Raw genomic sequence first — 24,027 nt, forward strand, 5'->3', positions numbered from 1 at the left:
TAGCCTTGCTCAGAGTGGCCACAGAGAGGTTAACGCTTCTGCTGGCTTCCCTGCTGCGCTGGGGACGCGTGGTGGGTGGGCACTCATAGGTTGGGGGCCGTTGAGACAAGGGCTCCAGAAGCTCCAGGAAGGAAAAGGAGATCGGATTTCCCTAGCGCTGGTTTTCGCATTTCGGGCTTAAGTTCTTTTTACCTGCTTTGGAACACTAGGTAACTAGCGCCTGCTGCGGATGCACAGCCTACAGGGACTACCTAGTGTCTCCGCCCCCAAGACCATCCCCGAACCACCCAATCACCTCCTGCCCCATTACCGGGCAACCACTCTATCCTCCGGCGGCCAGGGTCTCAGCCCTTAACCCCGCCATCACGGAGGACTGGTCACCTCGGCACGCGCAGAGCTGGGGGACCTAGAGGTTGGGAGCGGCACGGAGGGGCGGGGACCTGCGCCCGACTGGCTGACGGGGAGGGGGGAGCGGCGGGGGCGGAGGCCCCCTCCGGGCGGCGCTGGGACTGTAGCAGCTAGAGGCCGGGAGGGGAGGGGAGAATGACCATGAGTCTGAGTGACAGGCGGCGAGGAGAGGAGCCAATATATATAAGGAAGGCTCCCAGCGCGCAGGTTTCAGTAGCGGCGCTGCGCGCAGGCCGGGAACACGAGGCCAAGAGCCGCAGCCGCAGCCGCAGCCGCCTTGGTGCAGCGTACACCGGCACTAGCCCGCTTGCAGCCCCAGGATTAGACAGAAGACGCGTCCTCGGCGCGGTCGCCGCCCAGCCGTAGTCACCTGGATTACTTACAGCGGCAGCTGCAGCGGAGCTAGCGAGAAGGCCAAAGGGGAGCAGCGTCCCGAGAGGAGCGCCTCTTTTCAAGGACCCCGCCGGCTGGCGGACGCGCGGGAAAGCGGCGTCGCGAACAGAGCCAGATTGAGGGCCCGCGGGTGGAGAGAGCGACGCCCCAGGGGATGGCGGCAGCGTCCCGGAGCGCCTCTGGCTGGGCGCTACTGCTGCTGGTGGCACTTTGGCAGCAGGTAACACGTCCCGCGCCCTCTCCGTCCCCTCTGCCGCGCTCTGGGCCTCAGCCCCGGGCACCAGCTGAGCTGACCGGTCCCCTCCCTCCTTCCCTCGGTCCCTGTGCAATAGCGCGCGGCCGGCTCCGGCGTCTTCCAGCTGCAGCTGCAGGAGTTCATCAACGAGCGCGGCGTACTGGCCAGTGGGCGGCCTTGCGAGCCCGGCTGCCGGACTTTCTTCCGCGTCTGCCTTAAGCACTTCCAGGCGGTCGTCTCGCCCGGACCCTGTACCTTCGGGAGCGTCTCCACGCCAGTATTGGGCACCAACTCCTTCGCTGTCCGGGACGACAGTAGCGGCGGGGGGCGCAACCCTCTCCAACTGCCCTTCAATTTCACCTGGCCGGTGAGCACAGCCTGGGAGCACTGGGAGGTCGCAGAAGCCGAGAGAGGAGGCGCCCTGGGACCAAAGCCCCCTCCCCAGATTTCCTTGTACACACACCCCCACCCCCCAAAAGCCCAGGATGCATTCTCTCCTGGCTCTTCCCGACTCTCTCCTGAGACTGACCCCAGAAAAGGCTCTCACCAGTCTCCGTCTTCCCAGTTTATGTCCTCCCGTCCCCAGCTCTTGGGACACGATTTTCATTACCTACCACTCTGGGGCGGTACCCTACCACCCCCTCCTCCAGTGGCTCTCCCTTACACTCTCCCGTCTCTCAACCCTCCCTCTACCGGGGGTTCTCCTCTCGCCTTCCCTGCTCAAGCGCTACCCTGTGCACAGCCCCGTTATGTTGACCCGGGCGCAGTAACTGAATCCTGCAATTAGATTAATTAAACAGGCTGCCGCAAGGCACCCCCACCTCTCCCCGCTTGCTCATCTCGCCATCTCTCCGTCCCCCCCACCCCCTTTCCCAGGGTACCTTCTCACTCATCATCGAAGCTTGGCACGCGCCAGGAGACGACCTGCGGCCAGGTGAGTAGCTCGCTCCGCCACCACAGGGGGGCGACACGGCGCAGCGCCGAAAGAGTTAATCTGTTCTAGGCGGGGGAAGTGCGGGCTTGGGGGTGGGAGGCAGGACGCTTAGCTTGGCCTGGAGCTGCGCCCCGCGCTGGACGCTCGGATTCCGCTCGCTGCCTGGACTCAGAGCACAATTGCGTTTCCTGCGGGTTATTTTTGGCGTGGGAACGCGGGGAGTACGGCGGTGAGAAAGGCTGAAGCTGCCAGCGCCGCTGACGGGCCCCTTCCTGTATTTTACACCTTTCGCGAATTCCGCTCCTTTGGAAAGGGAATAATGGCTTTGGGATGTTGTTCTGACACAGAGGAAAAGGATATTTCAGCAGCACAACAATTCTCACTTTGAAAAGGAAAAAAGAAAACCATTACCCACCTCTGGAGGCAGAACCCCTGAATGGGCACCAAAGGACCCCCTGCTCCCAGGGTCCTCTCTAGCCTGGGGAGCTTTTCTTTTTCTCTTTTTTCCATTTTGACCTCTTTTCCTCTTTCCCCTCCCTATCTGCCTCCAAGACCCTGGGATATCTTAACATCCTTCTATTGTCCCCCTTTTGAATACTATCAGGCCCCCTGCACATGCACACACATAGGGCAGCTACGTAGCGGGGCTTTGGGTCCCTCTGGCCTGTTCTTGCTGGCAGGCGGGGGTCATCTGGATAACTGGGCTGATTTGTTGGCTGATCACCATCATCACAGCCAAGAAGGACATTGGCCAGCCGTCACTGGCACCCTTGGGGACCGGCGACCCTTCCCTGACCCGACCCTCTGCCCCCTCAGAGGCCTTGCCACCAGATGCACTCATCAGCAAGATCGCCATCCAGGGCTCCCTAGCTGTGGGTCAGAACTGGTTATTGGATGAGCAAACCAGCACCCTCACAAGGCTGCGCTACTCTTACCGGGTCATCTGCAGTGACAACTACTATGGAGACAACTGCTCCCGCCTGTGCAAGAAGCGCAATGACCACTTCGGCCACTATGTGTGCCAGCCAGATGGCAACTTGTCCTGCCTGCCCGGTTGGACTGGGGAATATTGCCAACAGCGTAAGCAGTCAAGCTCCCACCTGTGTGGAAGGGGAGGGTCCCCTGAGGAAACACAGTGGAGCTTCTTGGTCACAGCTTGCCTCCCTTGAAGAGCGGGTCTGGGCCTCCTACTAGCTGGGCCTCAGGGATGCTGAGAGTGGGCTTGGCCTCAGACCTCCTCTCTCTTCCCAGTGCTCCTCCCATCATGCCAAAGCCCACAAGAACCCCATCATGACATTCCATCCAGTTCGGCTTCTCCTTCCCTGTGCCATTATTTCACTTTAAGACACTTGGGGCTCCTCTGGGAGGCTAGGAGTAGGAAGAGGGCCCAGGAGAGCCAGGGGATCCCCAGGGCCAGCAGGTGAGAATGGGGCTTAAGAGTCCTTGGTATCCCAGCCTCACCCAGCTCTGTGTTCTTCCCTTAGCTATCTGTCTTTCGGGCTGTCATGAACAGAATGGCTACTGCAGCAAGCCAGCAGAGTGCCTGTGAGTAGGGGACAGGAAGTGGTGAGTGGGAGCCCTCCCTTGGCCAAGGCCTCTCACCTCACTCTGCCTCTCTCTTGTTCCCCAGCTGCCGCCCAGGCTGGCAGGGCCGGCTGTGTAACGAATGCATCCCCCACAATGGCTGTCGCCACGGCACCTGCAGCACTCCCTGGCAATGTACTTGTGATGAGGGCTGGGGAGGCCTGTTTTGTGACCAAGGTGAGTCAGGGTGAAGAGAGGGTGCAGAGGGTGCGAGAGATATGGGGCTGGGGGGTGGAAATCCGATTCGTCACCTGGATCCTTCTTACTTGGTGACTGAAGACTTGGCTTTCCCATGATCTTCCAAGGATCTTGGGTGTTTTAAGGATCTTTACAACTGGCCCAGAATGAGGCGGTGGGTCCTTCTCCAGGTGCGGAGGCAGGGGGTGGTGGAGCCAGGGTGGCTGAAAAACCCAGGGGGGTGACAAGGTCGGCAGCCTGGAGGTTGCACTCATAAATCCTAGCAAAGCCAAAGAGAGAGGGATGGCAGGCTCAGTTCCTCTTTCTACCCCGTAGTTACCTATTAACCCCCTGAGTGTTTGCTTACCTTCCAGGGCTGTTTGAGCAGCTCTCCCCTAAACAGCTGTCTGGTGGGGTGTGCCCACCGGCCACCTGAGGCTGTGGGTGAGCTGGGCCTCTGGGCGGAGTGGCATCTAACCGACTTTTTGGTGCGGGCACAAACGGCCTCCCCTGCTCTTACCTAGTTACCACCTGCCTGAACCCATGCGGTCTCTACCTGGTGTTTAGGGGTAGTCACTCTCTGGCTATACATGGGCCTTTCAGCCCCAACCCTGGGGGAGGAGGAAGCCTTTTTTCTTGCATCCTGCTAGCCAGCTGCAGCCAGCTGCAGCTCCCATTTTCAGGATCAAATGGGTGCACCTGCTGCCCAGAGACACCGGCGCAGGCCTGGGTAGGGTGGGCGGAGAGCTTGCCAGGGTGGAAAGAAATTGCCTAGGCCCTGACTTGCTGTCAACAAGGGGCTTGGGATCCAGTCCCTGTGTTGTGTGTGTGTGTGTGTGTGTGTGTCTGTCCCTTTACTACCATCCCCGCCCCAACACTCACACACCTGGTTCCTGCTCATTCTCTTCCCTCTCCACCATATTTGCTCCCAGGTGACACAGTCATATACTCATCATATGCAAACACAGCACTTGCAGGCCATATATTTACTCTGTCTGGTTCTCCCTCCCTGTCCTTCCCAAATAAAAAAACAAATACTTATATTTCAAAATACCCTTGTAACACCTCTTCCTTTAAAAAATGCCCGATTACTGCCTATGGTGGCTCTCATCTCTCCTCTACCATTTCTACCTGTTGAAATTTTATCCCTCCTTCCAGGCTTATCTCAGCTGCCCCTCCTCCATGAAGCCTTTTCTGACTTCCTCCCCGACATGTGGCCTTGCCCTCTGCTCTTCTTCCTTATCTTCATCCTACTTGGGTTGGCAGTTTGTGAGTTTCCCTGGCAGGACGTCTTCCAGTTCCAGTTGTGTTGTTTCACTTTTGGTTGACTGCACTGGTCATATGTGATTCAAGGTGCTTTAAGAAACATGATTTTCATCCTGGCTAACACAGTGAAATCCTGTCTCTATTAAAAATACAAAAGTTAGCCGGGTGTGGTGGCAGGCACCTGTAGCCCCAGCTGCTGGGGAGGCTGAGGCAGGAGAATGGCATGAACCCGGGAGGTGGAGCTTGCAGTGAGCCGAGGTCGTGCCACTGCACTCCAGCCTGAGCAACAGAGCGAGACTCCGTCTCAAAAAAAAAAAAAAAAAAAAAAAAAAGGAACATGATTTTAGGCTGGGTGCGATGGCCTGTAATCCCAGCACTTTGGGGGCCGAGGTAGGTGGATCACTTGAAGTCAGGAGTTTGAGACCAGCCTGGCCATCCTGGTGAAACCCCTGTAAAAATACAAATATTAATCGGGCACAGTGGCGCATGCCTGTAATCCCAGCTACTTAGAAGGTTGAGGTATGAGAATCGCTTGAACCCGGAAGGCGAAGGTTGTAGTGAGCCTATATCACATCACTGCACTCCAGCCTGGGCGACAGAGTGAGACTCTGTTAAAAAAAAAAAAAAAGGAAAGAAAGAGAGAGAGAGAGAAAGAAAGAAAGAGAGAAAGAAAAAAGATTTTATTGGTGGGGGAGGAAGGATGTTTGGGCCTGGGAGGCTTTGAGTTGAGGTGTCTTTGAGCCAAACATGGGGGCAAACATGGACTGCAAGGAGCCTGGAGGTGAGTGCATTCCCTGGCCCTGCTCAGCTGCTTGGTTCCTGTTTCTGCAGATCTCAACTACTGCACCCACCACTCCCCATGCAAGAATGGGGCAACGTGCTCCAACAGTGGGCAGCGAAGCTACACCTGCACCTGTCGCCCAGGCTACACTGGTGTGGACTGTGAGCTGGAGCTCAGCGAGTGTGACAGCAACCCCTGTCGCAATGGAGGCAGCTGTAAGGTGAGGCCCAGACCAGCGCAGGAAGACAGAGGTGTCAGGTGGTGTCTGGGCATCCCTAACCTAGGCAGCTAGTGGATGTACAGCCATGGACAGGCATTGTGGGCAGGTGGAGCCCAGCCTTCAGTCACGCATCCCTGCCCCCCAGGGTCTGACTTTGGCCCCTTTATGGTCTCTCTCCAGGACCAGGAGGATGGCTACCACTGCCTGTGTCCTCCGGGCTACTATGGCCTGCATTGTGAACACAGCACCTTGAGCTGCGCCGACTCCCCCTGCTTCAATGGGGGCTCCTGCCGGGAGCGCAACCAGGGGGCCAACTATGCTTGTGAATGTCCCCCCAACTTCACCGGCTCCAACTGCGAGAAGAAAGTGGACAGGTGCACCAGCAACCCGTGTGCCAACGGTGCGTGCTGCTGCCCTGCTAACCTGGTGGACTGGCCCTGGGGCTGAGAGAGACTTCTGGTGAGGGAGGGTCAGGAGAGGAGCGAGGCATTGTCTGCCACTCTGGCCCCCCATCTGCTCTGGAGGGCGAAGAGCTTGCTTGATCAGCTGGGGGGCTGTGGAAGCAGAGCTGGTTAGTTGCACGCAGGCCTTAGGAGCAGGGGTGGTGTGCACCCTGCATAGCTTCCATTCCTATTCCCATGTCAGAACCCCATCCTGGCTGGGGTGGCCTCTGACCCTCCCCAGGAAGTCCTGAGCTGGAGAGAGGGATGTTGGAGGCTTCATGTTTCTCCTCAAAGGAGGCAGTGATTCAGTCAGAGCCCTGCTCCTGGAGGCCTCATCTTGCCTCGTGCCCAGGTAGAGCATGAGGTAGCATGAGGCATCTTGAATGTTTGCACCTTTTGAGGCACAAAGCCTGTTGGTAATCCTTATCTATCTGGCTCCCAGGTGACCCTCTGTGAGGCAGGCAGGCAGGCAGCGCTCAGGAGCTGGAGAGGGGTGGGAAGGGCTGAGAGGGAGTCTGCTCTCTCACTGAAGCCTCTGGCACTGCCATTTCTTCATCACTGAATGGGAAACTATAATACCTGTCCTCTGTCCTTCACGTGGTTGTGAAGATGAAGTAAAACAATCATGACTGTACTTATCCGAGCATTAACTATATACCAAACATGGGCTCTTGCCTTCATGTACCTTCCCTGCTATCCTATGAAGGGGCTAGCATTCTACTCCAGTCTAACAAATGGGGAAACTGAGGCTTAGAGACACGGTTAAGCAGCAAGTGCCAGATCTCAGGCCAGAGAGTGACAGCTGAGGTCCAAACTCAAGCCTATCTGTCTGATTCTACGTTAAAGTTCTATAAGATGCTAGTCATTTTTATACATGAGCCCACTGAGGCCGAGAGAATCAAGGTCATGCTAAACTCCAGGTCTCCTGACTCTGTGCAGTTCTCTTTGTAGTGGGCTCTGCAGGTGGAGGTAGAAGGGCCCGAACGTGTTCCTGGAATGGGGCTCCCACCCCCTGCCCCAGGGAGCTCCCAGGCTATCACTGACTTGTGTCTCGTGCGTCCTCATAGGGGGACAGTGCCTGAACCGAGGTCCAAGCCGCATGTGCCGCTGCCGTCCTGGATTCACGGGCACCTACTGTGAACGCCACGTCAGCGACTGTGCCCGTAACCCTTGCGCCCACGGTGGCACTTGCCATGACCTGGAGAATGGGCTCATGTGCACCTGCCCTGCCGGCTTCTCTGGCCGACGCTGTGAGGTGCGGACATCCATCGATGCCTGTGCCTCGAGTCCCTGCTTCAACAGGGCCACCTGCTACACTGACCTCTCCACAGACACCTTTGTGTGCAACTGCCCTTATGGCTTTGTGGGCAGCCGCTGCGAGTTCCCTGTGGGCTTGCCGCCCAGCTTCCCCTGGGTGGCCGTCTCGCTGGGTGTGGGGCTGGCAGTGCTGCTGGTACTGCTGGGCATGGTGGCAGTGGCTGTGCGGCAGCTGCGGCTTCGACGGCCAGACGACGGCAGCAGGGAGGCCATGAACAACTTGTCGGACTTCCAGAAGGACAACCTGATTCCTGCCGCCCAGCTTAAAAACACAAACCAGAAGAAGGAGCTGGAAGTGGACTGTGGCCTGGACAAGTCCAACTGTGGCAAACAGCAAAACCACACATTGGACTATAATCTGGCCCCAGGGCCCCTGGGGCGGGGGACCATGCCAGGAAAGTTTCCCCACAGTGACAAGAGCTTAGGGGAGAAGGCGCCACTGCGGTTACACAGGTGAGTGGCACCCAGAAGCCCAGGGCCTGGCCACCGGCCCCAACATGGTTCTGCCTAGGCTCCTCTTAGGCCAGGCAGGAAGCAGTTAAGCAGCTGAGGTTTTGTTACTGACAGGAAGATCCTCCAGTAGGATTTCTGTCAGGGGTCCTTTGTCCTTCCCTCCCAGTCATTCATTTGTTCATTCACACATGTCAAGTGTCCCTAGGGTGTCTCTTGTGACTTCCATCTTTCCACAGTGTGGCTTGCCTCTAGTGGCAGCACTGGCTTTATGCAGGGCTCAGACCCTTCTGGTGAGGTTGGGAGGCCTGTGACTCTCTTAGGGGCCTTTTCCTAAGTGCCCCCCTGCAGCAGCCCAGCATTGGGCACGTCCAGACCCTGTGTCTTCCCCAAGAACCACCCTGCAGGTGCCCTTTGGCTCTCCAGGGTCCTCCCTCCCCCCGAGCCTCTCCCCATCCCTCCCTTACACGCCTGTCTTGTGTTCCCTCAGTGAAAAGCCAGAGTGTCGGATATCAGCGATATGCTCCCCCAGGGACTCCATGTACCAGTCTGTGTGTTTGATATCAGAGGAGAGGAATGAATGTGTCATTGCCACGGAGGTGAGTGCTGGGCTCGCCTTTCCTTCTGCCTTTTGTGGGTGGGAAAGTGGCCTTGTCACTCTTGACCCGTGGGCCATTCCTGAAGGGTAGGTCAGAACCCTGCCTTGGCAGGCCAAGTTCAGTGGACTCTTGGGTCCCTGCTGGCCTCATTGCCACTAAGGGTATGAAACAGGAACCATGGCGGCAAGCCTGGTCTGGTCCTTTCCTGCTGTATTGGTGCTGGGTTGGGCAGCCACGGCACTGCTTGCCAGCCTCTGATGGGTGAGGGGGCCCCTCACCCCTTGTGCCCTTCCTGCCCCTTCCCACTGGCTTCCTCCATTGACCTCATGAGCACAAGCTCCCAGGCCCGTGTGTGTGTTGGGCCGAAGACTGGGGAGGACTGCCCCACCTGCCCTTAGCCCCTGCCTGCCCCATCGCTTTCTCCCAGGGAGGCCCAGGGAGGGCCTGGAGGGAGTGTGCATGCCCAGGGTAACCTGTTTCCCTGCCTTCCGCTTGCTCCCAGGTATAAGGCAGGAGCCTACCTGGACATCCCTGCTCAGCCCCACGGCTGGACCTTCCTTCTGCATTGTTTACATTGCATCCTGGATGGGACGTTTTTCATATGCAACGTGCTGCTCTCAGGAGGAGGAGGGAATGGCAGGAACCGGACAGACTGTGAACTTGCCAAGAGATGCAATACCCTTCCACACCTTTGGGTGTCTGTCTGGCATCAGATTGGCAGCTGCACCAGCCAGGGGAACAGAAGAGAAGAGAGATGCCACTGGGCACTGCCCTGCCAGTAGTGGCCTTCAGGGGGCTCCTTCCGGGGCTCTGGCCTGTTTTCCAGAGAGAGTGGCAGTAGCCCCATGGGGCCCGGAGCTGCTGTGGCCTCCACTGGCATCCGTGTTTCCAAAAGTGCCTTTGGCCGAGGCTCCATGGCGACAGTTGGGCCCAAATCAGAAAGGAGAGAGGGGGCCAATGAGGGCAGGGCCTCCTGTGGGCTGGAAAACCACTGGGTGCGTCTCTTGGCGGGGTTTGCCCTGGAGGTGAGGTGAGTGCTCGAGGGAGGGGAGTGCTTTCTGCCCCATGCCTCCAACTACTGTATGCAGGCCTGGCTCTCTGGTCTAGGCCGTTTGGGTAAGAATGTCCGTCTCCCCGGCTTCCACCACCCTCTGGCCCTGGGCTTCTGTAAGCAGACAGGCAGAGGGCCTGCCCCTCCCACCAGCCAAGGGTGCCAGGCCTAACTGGGGCACTCAGGGCAGTATGTTGGAAATTCCACTGAGGGGGAAATCAGGTGCTGCGGCCGCCTGGGCCCTTTCCTCCCTCAAGCCCATCTCCACGACCTCGAGCCTGGGCTCTGGTCCACTACTGCCCCAGACCACCCTCAAAGCTGGTCTTCAGAAATCAATAATATGAGTTTTTATTTTGTTTGTTTTTTTTTTGTAGTTTATTTTGGAGTCTAGTATTTCAATAATTTAAGAATCAGAAGCACTGACCTTTCTACATTTTATAACATTATTTTGTATATAATGTGTATTTATAATATGAAACAGATGTGTACAGGAGTTTATTACTTATTGGGTCCTGTCTTTGTGATGGTACCCCTGCCCTCTCACCCAAAAAACTCTAAACTCCCTTCTACTGCTGCCATGTGCCCCGCTGGAACCCCTGGGACCTGTGCAGACACTTGGATTTGGCATGTCGTACCCCAGGCCCTTGTCTTCTTCCATTCGTTGAGGAGCCGAGCCTCACCCATCTAGTCCCCAGCCTCAGCCAGCCTTCCTTGCCTGCTGACTTTGAGTTGGTACAGTGCCCCCTTCCCTCTTTATGCCGTCACCATTCCTGGGGCATGTTCCTCCTGACCTGAATCACTTCTTCCTTCCTCTCTTCAAGCCTGAAAAAGCTTATGGGGCTCCCTAGTTCTGCCTGTTTTTCTCATATTCAAAACGATTCTCTTGGCCGGGCGTGGTGGCTCACGCCTGTAATCCCAGCACTTTGGGAGGCCGAGGCAGGCAGATCACGAGGTCAAGAGATCGAGACCATCCTGGCTAATAGGGTGAAACCCCGTCTCTACTAAAAATACAAAAAATTAGCCCAGTGTGGTGGCGGGCGCCTGTAGTCCCAGCTACTCGGGAGGCTGAGGCAGGAGAATGGCATGAACCCAGGAGGTGGAGCTTGCAGTGGGCCGAGATAGCGCAACTGCACTCCAGCCTGGGCGACAGAGCGAGACTCCATCTCAAAAAAAAAAAAAAAAAAAAGCATTCTCTTGTCGGTGGATGGGATAGGGCCTCTGCACCCTGGTGACATCTGAGTCCTTCCTCCTGCTGTTGCAGGGTGCCTGGCTCTTAGCCCCAGCAGGGTACAGGTCTCAGGAGACAGGGCAGGAGGGAGGTTTGCCTTGTTTTATCCTCTTTGTAGCAGACAAGAGCGCTGAGAGTCTGAGCACCTTGTCTGCCCAGGGCTGCTAGAATTTATTGAAGACTGCAAAGACAGGGAGAAAGGGGAGGAGGAGGTAGCCTTCCCTGAGTCCAGGTTTCTCTTGCTGAGGCACTAATGAGGGAGTTTCCAGTCTCACTAGGAGTTTCATGCCTAGCTTCCTCTAAGGCACAGGATAGTCCCTAGGGTGCCACAGCCCTCTCTATAGCCGAAAATATGCTCCATGGAGAGCAAATTATGAAAAAATGAGCCACTGACAAAAAGCTGAGCAGATGCTCCCAGCTCTCAGCCTGTCCACAGTAAAGCAAAATAGACCCATTAGATGCCCTGCTCCTAATGGAGTCCAAGGGTTTGGAGTGCTACTTGTCCTCCCTTTTTTCCTCTCTCCTTGACACAGACACACCATGCCCACCCCAGACCTGGGTGCTTAGCGAGAGACACAGGAGCACGCACACGCTCCACGCCTCACTCATCGCTCCCTGTTCCCTTCACTGTACACACAGGGTATCAAACAGGAAAGCATTCAGGGAACCGTTCCCACAGCCTGAGCCGGCAGCAGGGGGAAGAACAACACGACCTCACTCTTCCTGCCCAAAATGAAACAGGAAAGCAGCTCCCAGGCCCTAGGGGGGTACGGGAGGGGGGGGGACTGGGCTGGGACACGAAGGCAAGATGACGAGGCTCCCATGTGGGGGACAGGTAGGACACCCGCAGGCCTGCACGTCCACAACACCAGGCTGTGACGGGCTGCACAGGCTGCCAGACTTGCAGAGAAGAGCCCGGGAGAGGAGTTGGCTGGCAAAGCTCACAGCTGCTCTGATGCACTAGATGGGGAGCTGGAGAGCCCACCAAAAAAGCTGGCTTTCTGGGGAAAGTGGGGACCCGTGGGGAACTTGGTCTGGGCAGCTCCGACCTGCAGCTCATGCCAGGCTCCACCTTTAACAACATCCCACAAGCTGGGCAGGCACTTGGGGTGTAAACAGGCCACAGCGGAGGAAGCCCCTTCTCCCCAGGATTTCCTGAAAGTCCAGCCCCTTCTGATAGGTAAGGCACCCAAGACCCTCATGATCACTTGAGTGTCCTGGGGTACAGGAGATCTCCTAGGCTTGGCAGAAAGGAGGCCAGATAATGGTTCTAGACTCACTGTGAGGTGCCTTCCACAGGTTAGCAAATGCCCACCTTTAATTTGCATGGGTATTTCACCAGGGAATTCGGAGTTTAGTAGTTCCTTAACAGCCTGGAGCCAGTGCCCTGCCTGGAGAATCAATTTGACCCCACGGTGACCTGAGGACAGCTGCTTTTCCAGGGCCCCTCGGCTGGTAGAGTCAGGGAGGGGTTGTGCAGAAGGAGAAATGACTTTATTCTGCTTGCTCAGCCAGGGTTCCCTCTCCTGCCTCAGGGCCAGGGTCAGCCTGGTCAGGGGGTAGGGAAAAAAGGACAGTGGCTCCCACCTCCCCCATCCCAGGCTAGAAAAGGCCACCAGACTAAACCACGGTGGTGTGGATGCTCCATCTCTTGACTGGGACCCACAGAGCTCTCCGTAGCTTCCCTCGCTGCAGCTCTCCCAGCCTCTCCCTCTGGATCCACAGGATCAGCGGCCCCAGCCCTCCGCCCCACGTGGCTTGCTGCATTCCGGGAAGGGGGTGGAAATGATTCACTGGGGGAACTGTGACTGTCCCTTCCTCGGGCGGGGATGCGCCTGCGAGGTCCCAGTGGCCTTCCCTGGGCGGCTGCGCCCTCCCTCGCGCCCAGGGCGCCCTGAGGCCTCCGCGGCGGCGGAAGGGGCAGGTGCGCCTGCCCGCCCGGGTCAGCCCTCCACCTGCCGCCGCCATGCCCCGCAGCTCCCGCGGCTCCCCGCCCCCCGCGCTCTTTGTTACAGCCCGACTTCCTGTTTGCGGCAGCCGACCCGGCTCACTTCCCGGGCCGGGAAGCAGCCGAAGGCCGCGAGCTTCTCGAAGGCTCCCCCGCCCGCTCGGCTCCGCCTCCTGCCTCCCCAGTCTCGCTCCGGCCGCGGCCGCGGGAAGCGGAGCCGCGGGCGGGCAGGCGGGCTGGACCGCGAGGGCCCCGCTGCCCGGCACTAGAGGGCGCTGCGCGGCCGTCGGGGCTGCGCGCGGGAGGGGCCGCCGACCCCGGGAGGCTCTCTGGGGCCGCCCTTTCTCCGTCCGGGGCCGATGGGACGAAGGCGACAGGGGGCGGCCAGACGCCCGAGCTCCCTCCGGGCTCCGAGCCCCTAAGCCGAACGGGCAAAATGGGGAGAACCCAGTGCGGGGCTTTCCCCCAAATATCCTCACAGTGTCCTGGGGAACAGGCCCTTTCCCCTGCCCCCGCCGTCGCAGCAGCCAGTCCCCCTCGCCACCCAACAGGCCTCCGGCCATCCTGGTCCAGAGACATCCTCAAGGGAAGGGAATGGGGTCGAGGAGGGCCGGACACCGGTCTGAGTTATGGGGCTGGAGCTCCCTTCCAGCGCCACCCCTCATTGCCGGGTGCTCTGGGACAAGTCCATCTACTTCATTCCTTCAACACTGATTAGCATTGGAGGCAGGACTTGCCGTCTGCCCAGGGCCGCTAACTATCTAGCTGCTTATCCTTAACCTCTCTGCGGGTAATGCCTGTTAGGCGTTGCTAGGGGGGTTGAACTGAGGATGTATGGAAGCGTTTGTGAGCAGTGTTGTAACCTCTGCTGGTGGGTTAATCCTCCTCACGCATCTCTAAGTGAGCCACTTTCTGGAGCTCCCACTGCCCCGGCCCACATCAGCGGGGTGGGACCTAGGGAGGTTGGGGTCTAGCAGGATAGTCCCAGTGTTAGCAGCAGCCAGTCCGTGGGGGTCTGCGGCAACCTCAGTTCTTGCCTCCTCAGAAGAAAGAATTCCACCAAGGGGCATAAGGCAGAAGGAGAGACTGGGGCAATTTTTAGAGCAGGAGTGAAAGTTTATTACAACGTATTAGAGCAGGAACAAAAGGAAGTAAAGTACACTTGGAAGAGGGTCAAGTGGGCGACTTGAGAGATTCAAGTGCGCGTTTGAACTCTGACTTGGGGTTTTCTATGTTGGCGTGCATCCCCCCTCCCTGATTCTTCCCTGAGGATGGGCGGTCCGCATGCCTGAGGCCTGCCAGCTCTTGGGAGGGGTCGCGTGTGCAGTGTGCTTACTGGAGTTGTGCACATGCTCACCTGAGGCATTTTTCCCTCAATACTCGAGCATTCCTAGAGGAAGGTCAGATACCACTTGAGCTCTGCCATTTTGCCTCCTAGTGTACTCGCTTGAGCCCACTTGCCCACCTCCTGAGATCTTGTCGGGAAGCTGCTGATCAGTTTCAGGTGTTCCTCTCTATTCAGAGACTGCCTTTCCCTGGTGCGGGCTGCAACAATTGTTATTTTAGAGAGGCAGGGTAACAACCACCTGACCATCACCTGATGGTTGCCTGAGATTCCTGACGGGGGTCGAGGGCCCTCTCCTTTGCTGCTTATGCCTGTCTACTACCTACTGTGACACCAGCAGTAGCCCTAGGACCAAGCAAGGCAGCTGAGATCACAGGTTTCCGTCGCCATCACTTCCATGTGCTCGTGCCTTCCAGGAGCATCCCTAATCTACGTCAACCTCCTCTGATGTAGGCAGAGGTAGAAGGGAGGCCCTTGCTGTGGGAAGGGGCAGCAGGACCCCCAAGTCCTTAAGAGTCACCTTCCCTTTGGAGATCTGCCACAAGTGACTTTTTACCACCTTTCTCTGGCCTCTGGGGCATGGTACCCCTTAACACTCTGGTCAGGAGTGGGCTCAGCTTATTTCCTTCATCCCCAAAGTTTCTCTGAGGCCAGGACGCAGGGCCCAAGAAGCCAAGTGAGTCTACAGCCAGACCCTCATGATGGTAACCAGCATCACAGGAATCCGGATTTAGCAACAGGTCGGCTCTGGCCCAGAAGTGCCCTGTGTCATGGCACCCCCTGCAGGGTAGAGCCACAGCCCTGCCAGGCATGGCTAGCCTGCCTGTCTCTAGTGACCCCTCCTCCTGGTGAGGCTTGGGGTTTTGCACACCGGCACTGGCCATTTGACTTGTTGGAGGATTGCTGTCCTTTTCCCACAGTGGCAGGTGTTGGGGCAAGGCTCATGGTACTAAGCCCAGTCTGTTCCATTTCATTCCTATACCAGCAACTGCCTTCCTCAGCACTTCCTCTTCTGTCTCTCTGGTAGAGGAGATCTGAAAGGCCCTGGACATTCTCCATTCTATTAGCAGTGGGCCCTAGGGAAGAAGGGATCCCAGCTGCTCTCATTCATTTAAAGGGCTTCACTGCCTTGGCTCCCTGTGGGCCGCAGAATCTACACCACCACCCAGGCCCCTTGTGAGCACCCTGACTTCTCCACAATGCTGGTTTTCTGAGGCTTCTCTTCTAGAGCCAGGTCCCACCACACCATAGCATTTCCATGAGATCTGAGGCTCACCCCAACCCTGTGGATCTCCTCTCTTTACAGCCCTGTCGCCCCACTGAAATGCTCCCCACTACAGCTTCTCCTCAGCCCTGCAACAGGTTGCTTCCTGTCCCCACAAATTGTACTTTTCTGTCTCCTTGGAATTGGGAGCACCACCCACCAGTCCTCTGTTGGAACCCCAGCTTCTTTCCTTCCAGGTAGACGAGGACTGAGCTCTGGATAACTGGAATACCGGCCACCCCAGAGGTGCCTGGTCAGCCTGACCTCTCCACCTCCTTGGAGGCTAGAAAATGGGCAGAAAGCCAGGTTTTTCCGCCATCCCAGGCACCCTTTTGCTAGGATATGAGTGAATCTTTACAGTCCCTGCTTTCGTGGACCAATGGCCAAGCAGCCTTCCCCCCTTGGCCCTGGGTTTGGCTGGTATGCCCTACAGAACAGCTGCCTGGGACTGTCTCTCCCTCTTCTGAGGTGGACTGTATGCAGGGATCCACTACTCCATCTGCCCCTCCTTTGGCCAGAATGTTGGTGGGACCTAGGTCCTCTTCGCACAAGACCTGAAGACCTGCGGACACACTTACCTCTCAGAGGTCCGTGGGAGGTATGGTTCCTCATAGATGGTGGATTATTTACTAATTTATTTATTTTAGCACCTTCACCCCATGCATACACAGAAAATCTCTCTTGGCTCAAGCAACTGTTTGTTCTGTCAATAGGATGTTTGTTCTGCTAATAGTGTGCTTGGGTAAGACCATTACCCATTCTGTCTCTTAGAAACATGCCTTGGCTGGGCACGATGGCTCACACCTATAATCCCAGCACTTTGGGAGGCCAAGGCAGGTGGATCGCTTGAGCCCAGGAGTTCAAGACCAGCCTGGGCAACATGGGGAGACCCCATCTCTACAAAAATACAAAACAATTAGCCGGGTGTTGTGGGATGCACCTGTAGTCCCAGCTAATCAGCAGGCTGAGGTGAGAGGATTGCTTGAGCCTGGGAGACAGAGGCTGCAGTGAGCTGAGATTGTGCCATTGCACTCCAGCCTGGGTGACAGAGCTAGATCCTGTCTCAAAAACAAACAAAAACAATTAACTGGGCATGGTGGTGCATACCTGCAGGTCTCAGCCACTTGGGAGGCTGAAGTGAGAGGATCGCTTGAACCCAGGAGGTCAAGGCTGCAGTAAGCCATGATCGCGCCACTACACTCCTGCCTGGGGGACAGAGTGAGACCCTGTGTCAAACAAACAAAAAACACAGCCGGATGCAGTAGCTCACACCTGTAATCCCATCACTTTGGAAGGCCAAGGTGGACGGATCACTTGAGCTCAGAAGTTTGAGGCCAGCCTGGGAAACATGACAAAACCCAGTCTCTAACAACAACAACAACAAAAATTAGCTGGATGGTGGCACATGCCTGTAGTCCCAGCTACTCAGGAGGCTGAGATGGGAGAATCACTTGAGCCCGGGAGGTCGAGGCTGCAGTGAGCTGAGATTGAGACACTTCAGTTGCCTGGATGACAGAGCAAGACCCTGTCTCAAAACACTCCACATTTCTTTGGCACCCTACTTGCTAGAACAATCTGAATTGCATGGTGAGGATGGAGAGTGAAATAGCTGGAGATTTCCTCTACTGATCCTAAAATGCTTACCTTGATCACTCCCTCCTGACTTTGTTCTTCTGAGCTATTTCAGAATGAGAGGTTCACTTATGGCTCTGCCCTGAATGAAACGGAAAGTGAAATTGTCTGAAGTAAAGACAATTTAAGAAGTCAACATTTGTTGAGTGTTCCTATGTGACAGGTACTGCCTACGGTATTATTTCTTTCGATCCTTTTCAGACCCTGCAAGGTCAATGCTATTACTTATTCCCTCTTTACAGTTGAGAAAACCAAGAACTAAAGACACCGTGCCTAGGGTCACTCAGCTGGTACGTGGTGGAGCTGAGCTCAAATCTGAGCAAGGTGAACTTAGAGGCAATGTCTGGGAAGGCTTTTCTTTTCTTCTTTTTTTTTATGATCACAGAGAGACCACATTTTTAAAATTGACAACTGAATCTCTACGTATGTACAGTTTTGCCCAAATTATAAGTGGCTCAACAATTATATTAATGATGCAAACTCATGAATGTTTACATAAAACTGCTGCTTTAGGTTTTGGTGCATTTTTTTTCCTCTGGTTTTTTGTTGTTGTTGTTGTTGTTTTTTTGAGATTGAGTCTCGCTCTCTCACCCAGGCTGGAGTGCAATGGCACGATCTTGGCTCACTGCAACCTCTGCCTCCCAGGTTCAAGTGATTCTCCTGCCTCAGCCTCCTGAGTAGCTAGCTGGGATTACAGGCATGTGCAACCATGCCCAGCTAATTTTTGTGTTTTTAGTAGAGATGGGATTTCAACATCTTGGCCAGGCTGGTCTTGAACTCCTGACCTCAGGTGATCCGCCTGCCTCGGCCTCCCAAAGTGCTGAGATTACAGGTGTGAGCCACCATACCCGGCAGTTTTGGTGCATTTTTGTGCCAGCTACTTTAGTAGGTAAAACAAAAATAATGGAACTCAGCTACTTGAATCCATGAGAACCAGCTTTCAAAAAAAGCACGCAGAAAGTGTATGCATAGTAGCGTTTTAAGAAAAGATCCCCATGTTCTCCCTCACAATTAGGACCACATTCCAAAAGCATAATTCTAGGTTGCTACAATGTCTTCTCTGCTACAAACCATTGTTTCAAAGGTTAAAGAAACAAGAAAGTAACTCACATAAAAGGGTTTTAAAATATTTTTCCTCTTCAAAATAAAATAAAAATATATGATCTCCATAAAATTTTATTTATGTGTATATATACATATGTATATGTGTGTACATATATATATATACACACACACACGTATATGTATATATTATTTATTTATTTATTTTGGGATGGAGTCTCACTCTGTTGCCCAGGCTGGAGTACAGTAGAGTGATCTCAGCTCATTGCAACCTCCACCACCATGCCTGGCTAATTTTTGTTTTTTGTATTTTTTAGTAGAGACAGGGTTTCACCATGTTGGCTAGGCTGGTCTCAAACTCCTGGCCTCAAGTGATCCACCCAGAGTGCTGGGATGACAGGCGTGAGCCACTGCACCCAGCTGATCTCCATAAAATTGTAAAGAAATTATATCAAAATGTTGACCAGACAAGCCAGACCATTTGCCTTCAGTGATTGCCTTGGAGGGCAGAGCACATGTGTCATCTACAAGGAAGGGGAGTTGGGGGTAGAGTTCCTGCTCTCCCCGAGCCTGTGGAGTGGGAGCGGACAGGAGCTCTTTGCCTTCCCTGGGGTTTTGCTTCCTTGTGTACAGAATTGAGAGAGGTGGGCTAGGTGGCTTTTAAGAGACCCCTCAACTAAAAGTCAGCTTGAGATCCCATCTTTGAGCAGACATATAGGGTGGCAAAAGAAATGGATTAAAAAACAGATGGATGAAGTCTTTCTCACCTTTTGATACTATCACTCAGAACTATTCTGTACTATAGTTCAAAGAAATCTTTGCCTGGTACTATTAAAGGGTATGCAGTGAGGCATCTGACAATGAAATTTTTGATAAAAAAGAAAAAACAACAACAAAAAGAAAGTTTTGGTAAAAATGTAAACAGACTATGTTAAGTTTGGGTGGAAAAACAAGGCACCACCATGTTACTACCAGCAGTCAGGACGTCCTGTCACTGAATTGTAGGAGTCCCCAATCTGGTTGGGAGAAATGTCGAGAGAGATGCACGTTCAGGCCATCCAACAGAGACCTAATGAGTGCACACTGCTCAGGACATGAACTTTAATGAAACTGGTTCTAAAACAAAGGATGCAAGAGAGTTAAATGGTCCAAAGAGAGTGATGGCTTCTCATTTTCTGTCCCTTACAGAGATTACAAATATCATTTCTTCTGGAATCTAACACATTTCCAAAATGCATCACTTATATTTTCCTCACAAGGCAGGCACACATTAAGCATGTGACAATCATATGATTTATTTGTGAGCCCCAGGGCTTCCAGGAGCTTTCCCAGAGCTTATGGTCAGAGGCGTCCTGAGATGTCAAATAGTAAAGCTTTCTCCACGGCCACATGTTCCTTTGATGTTTGGGTTATTGAACACAAACTCACTGGATAATTTGTCTTCAGCATGGTCTATTTCTGTTCCTAAAAGTGTTAGTTGTGCTTTCTTTTCGATGAACACTCTGACTCCATCTTGAATGACTTCTTCATCAAAATCTCCCTTGTCTTCGTTTATTCTAGACTATAAGAAAGGTCATTACAGGCCCTGGTTCGGACACCAACTTTTACACCTAATACTCAGGCTTATCTTGAAGAAGTTATTTTATCTTGTTTACTGCTGAAGGTGTCAGGCTGCGGGTGGCCCTCGTGGGCTGTAGCTTCCTCTTGCTCACAGTCCAGACAGTCCTCCGGACTAAGGAAGCCGACCTCTTTGTCATCTGGTCCAGGTGCTTCAGGCCGGAGCTCGGCTGCCTCAGCCTCTTTCTTTGGACACAGCAGGCCCATTGATGCCACAAGCTCCGGCACACAGCGCACTCAGGCCTCTGGGAAGGTTTTTCATCCTTCAGAAATCAGCAGCTTTATAAGGCAACTTCATCCTTTAGCATATGAATTAGCATCATTCCCTAGCTCCTAAAACAGCCTTCCACTGTTTCAGATAAACATGCTGACTAACCCCAGGAGGTGATGCCAATCTCTGGTAAGAGAAGAGAGAAGGAACAGATCCTCAGGAGGTGAGAGGTAGCCACCCAGAGGGGAACAACAAGGAAACGTTAATTTGGGAAAGATCTAAAAAAGGAAACCACCACGTGCACATCACGTGCAACTCTGCAAGGTGGAGGTGATGCCTGGGCCCATCGCTGCTCATAAACTGGCACCTCTGTGGGCATGACATCGGCGGCCCCCTCCTGCGGGGCGTTAGAAGGAAAGACGGGAAGGGTTTGCCGTTGAAGTTACAGAGAGGAACCAGCTAAGTGAGTGGTTTGCTGCCTGGGAGTGTCCTGCTGGGAGGAAAAGAGACAGATGTTGTTGGCAAGAATAAGCAAGGAATGGGAACAGGAAAGACATTTTCCCAGGAAGACATTGCAGATCTCCTGGGCCAGCTTCTGTGGAGATTCCTATTTTGAGGGTCGAGGTTGAACTTGTGTTACACAGGACATGGGATATAGCCCTGGCCTTTTCCAAGCAACAGCCTCACGTATTCTACCTATATTTATGGAGGATCTTCCATGTGCCTGGCTTGTGTTGGTTCTCTTGGGCCTTCAACCATGAACCATACTCTCGGGAAATGCTCAGGTGAGTGACAGACAGGACGCAAATGATTCCCAGCAAGGAGGCTCTGGAGCTGACCCAGCTGCCTTCAGATCCAGGCTCCACTACTTTCTGCTACATCACCAACAGGGTTTACCTAGCTTTCCTGCATGCTTATCTGTGAAATGATATTTACCTCACAAAGTAGTGAAGAAATGTATAATTAGAATGGATGATGTAAAGGCGTTTAGTAAATTGCCTGGCACATGTTATACACGTAATAAATGAGTGTTTCTGTTGGAAGGGACAGATACGTAAACTGCAGTGGCGTAAAGTGTTGTGGGAGCGTAGAGGAGGGAGTGTCTGACTCTGCCAGGAGCAAGATCAGGTTATTGAGGACATTGCCAAAAGAGCTATGAAACACTGGGACTTTGGTCAGGGTGGGAGGAGGTCTGAGAACGGGCATCATGAAAATGTTCCCTAAATGTTTCAGGTATGCTATCCATCCCTCCCCCCGCCAGGAAACCACTAATGACTCTTTAAAAGTAACTTTTTTTTTTTTTTTTAAGACAGGATCTTGCTCTGTTGCCCAGGTTAGAGAGCAGTGGCACAATCATGGCTCACTACAGCCTCGACCTCCTGGGCTCAAGCAACCCTCCTGCCTCGGTCTCCTGAGTAGCTGGGACTAGAGGTGCATGTTGCTAAGCCCGGCTAATTTTTAAAAATTTTTTTGTAGAGATGAGGTTTCATTATGTTTCCCAGGCTGGTCTCAAACTCCTGAGCTCAAGTGATCCTCCTGCTTGGCCTCCCAAAGTGCTGAGATTACAGGTGTGAACCACCACGCCCAGCAAAAAAAAACTTATTATTATTTAAAAATTACTTTTCATAAAACTTGGAAAATAGAGGAAAGAATTGCTCACAATCCCAACACACTAGTATTTGCTGCCTCCCTATCTTTATTGTTACTGTTTTTAAGTTTTAATCATAGTACATGTGAAAATTTATATTTTGCATTTTTGCCTTAATATGCAATCATACACATTTTTACTACATTTTTTTTTGTTTGTTTTGTTTGTTTGTTTCCCGAGACAAAGTCGTGCTCTGTTGCCCAGGCTGGACTGCAGTGGTGGGATCTTGGCTCACTGCAACCTCTGCCTCCTGGGTTGAAGCAATTCTCCTGCCTCAGCCTCCCGAGTAACTGGGATTTCAGGCACCTGCCACCATGCCCAGCTAATTTTTTTTGTATTTTTAGAAGGGACGGGGTTTCACCATGTTGCCCAGGCTGGTCTCGAACTCCTGAGCTCAGGTAGTCTGCCCACCTTGGCCTCCCATAGTGCTAAGATTACTGGCGTGAGCCACTGCACCCGGCCCAACATACATATTGTTTCTAATGTCTGCACAAATTTAATGGACTATATCATATTTATGTAACTAATTATCTATTGCTGGGTATTTAGGTTGTTTTCTTTGTGTGTGTGTGTGTGCGCGCGCGCATTTTTCTGTCATGTGAATGATACATTGACGTAATTTCCTTAAACATTTAGCTAATTTTGGATATTTAAGTAGTTTTTCTTCTTTTGTTTTTGCTATAATATGTAATGGTCGGGCGTGGTGGCTCATGCCTGTAATCTCAGCACTTTGGGAGGCCGAGATGGGCGGATCACAAAATCAGGAGTTTGAGATCAGCCTGGCCAATATGGCGAAACCTCATGTCTACTAAAAATACAAAAATTATCCGGGCGTGGTGGCAGGTGCCTGTAGTCCCAGCTACTCGGGAGGCTGAGGCAGGAGAATCGCTTGAAGCTGGGAGGCGGAGGTTGCAGTGAGCCGAGATTGTGCCACTGCACTCCAGCCTGGGCAACAGAGCGAGACTCCACCTCAGAAAAAAAAAAAAAAAAAAAAAAAAAAAAAGTAACAATGCATTGAAAATCTTCAGGCATATGGCTTTTCCCGTATTTTGAATAATTTCCTGAAGGAGTATTGGGTCAAAGGGCAGGGATATTTTATGATTCTTGATTTGTATCACCAAGCTGCTTTCTCAAAGGGTTGTTTGTGCCAATTCAGATACTTCAGCAATATGTGGATACCAGTTTCCCACTTCCCGGACTACAACCCACAGCTGGTGAGTGGAAAAGAGGACATTCTTCTAAGAAGCTACCAACAAAGGAGGTGCTCATATGAACGAAAGGGGACAGGAAAGAAGAGAAGAGGGAGAGTGAATGTGGGAAATGGAGAGAAAGCGAAAAAGAAAGGAATAACCAGAAAGGACCATTTGCTGGTAATTTTTTTTTTTCCTGATTGGAAAAGTAATTCATGCTCCTTGTAAAAATCCAGACTTTTTCATTATTGTTTAAGTTTGATACTGAAAGTCCTCCTCTGGTGCCAGCCTCTGCTGTTTAGGTATATTCTTCCAGATTATTTATTACACGAATACTTTTTGTTTTTAAAGAAATAGCTTTGTACTATACACACTGTTGTGCAACTTTCCCACTTATATCTGCGACACCTTCGGAATGAATATGTGAAGTGTGAAGATCACGTTTACTTTAAATATTGAATTAGAATCGAATGAGAAGCCATGTTGCACATTTCCCCTGCCAGCCATCTCCTGGCCAGTTTAGAGAGAAGGCCTTCAGCTGCCTCTGTTTCCCTTTTACAGTCAGTGACATCCCCTGACGGCAGTCCCTTGCTGAGTATGGGGTCAACCCCCGGCGACCTGTGGACTCGGCTGGGAGGCCAGAAGCCGAGGGAGAAGACCAGTAGCTGGCCATAGTCTTGTGGGGGCCTCACTGGGCCCTCCTTGCCCGCTGCTCCCGGAACCTTGTGCCTATGGATTAATCATTGCTGCAAAATCTCACGTCCAGGAATAACTAAACCCATCGCCTTGGGGGCAAGACTAGCCTGGCTTTTGCATCTTTATAGCCTTTCTCCGCAGGTGCAGCCACCACCTCCAAAGTGACTGCCGGTCGGTCCAAGCGCTCTAACAGGCTCTTCCCCGAGCCTACCTGGGCTCGAGGGGTCCCACACCTGGTCCGGGGCGTAGCCCATGTCAGGCCTGCAAGCTCCGGGCGCCTGGCCTACCTAACTCAGCCCCGCAGTCTCTGCAGAACCCCCTGCAGCCC

General features: G+C 53.6%; 1 protein-coding gene and 1 pseudogene across 1 annotated transcript; one reads left to right on the plus strand and one right to left on the minus strand.

Annotated features, from left to right (window-relative positions):
• Positions 1–520: 520 nt before the first annotated feature.
• Positions 521–10,358, plus strand: DLL4 (delta like canonical Notch ligand 4). The gene is made up of 11 exons (XM_004056007.5): positions 521–1,021; positions 1,134–1,403; positions 1,913–1,970; positions 2,787–3,050; positions 3,455–3,515; positions 3,601–3,731; positions 5,829–5,998; positions 6,179–6,398; positions 7,509–8,211; positions 8,699–8,807; positions 9,310–10,358. Exons 1-11 carry the CDS (start codon positions 956–958, stop codon positions 9,313–9,315), a joined length of 2,058 nt encoding a protein of 685 aa, XP_004056055.1. The 5' UTR covers positions 521–955; the 3' UTR covers positions 9,316–10,358.
• A 9,339-nt stretch (positions 10,359–19,697) lies between these two features.
• On the minus strand, positions 19,698–23,953 carry LOC101132762 (iron-sulfur cluster assembly 1 homolog, mitochondrial-like; annotated as a pseudogene).
• Positions 23,954–24,027: the final 74 nt, after the last annotated feature.

This window comes from Gorilla gorilla, chromosome 16, assembly GCF_029281585.2.
Source record: "Gorilla gorilla gorilla isolate KB3781 chromosome 16, NHGRI_mGorGor1-v2.1_pri, whole genome shotgun sequence".
Lineage (NCBI taxonomy): Eukaryota > Metazoa > Chordata > Mammalia > Primates > Hominidae > Gorilla > Gorilla gorilla.

What these genes read in the sequence shown, in the direction of transcription:
- DLL4 (XM_004056007.5), top strand. Translation starts at nt 956, where the DNA reads ATGGCGGCAGCGTCCCGGAGCGCCTCTGGCTGGGCGCTACTGCTGCTG. An exon ending in AGCAAGCCAGCAGAGTGCCT is followed by an intron (nt 3,516 to 3,600) that starts GTGAGTAGGGGA and finishes CTTGTTCCCCAG; the next exon opens with CTGCCGCCCAGGCTGGCAGG. An exon ending in GCGCCACTGCGGTTACACAG is followed by an intron (nt 8,212 to 8,698) that starts GTGAGTGGCACC and finishes GTGTTCCCTCAG; the next exon opens with TGAAAAGCCAGAGTGTCGGA.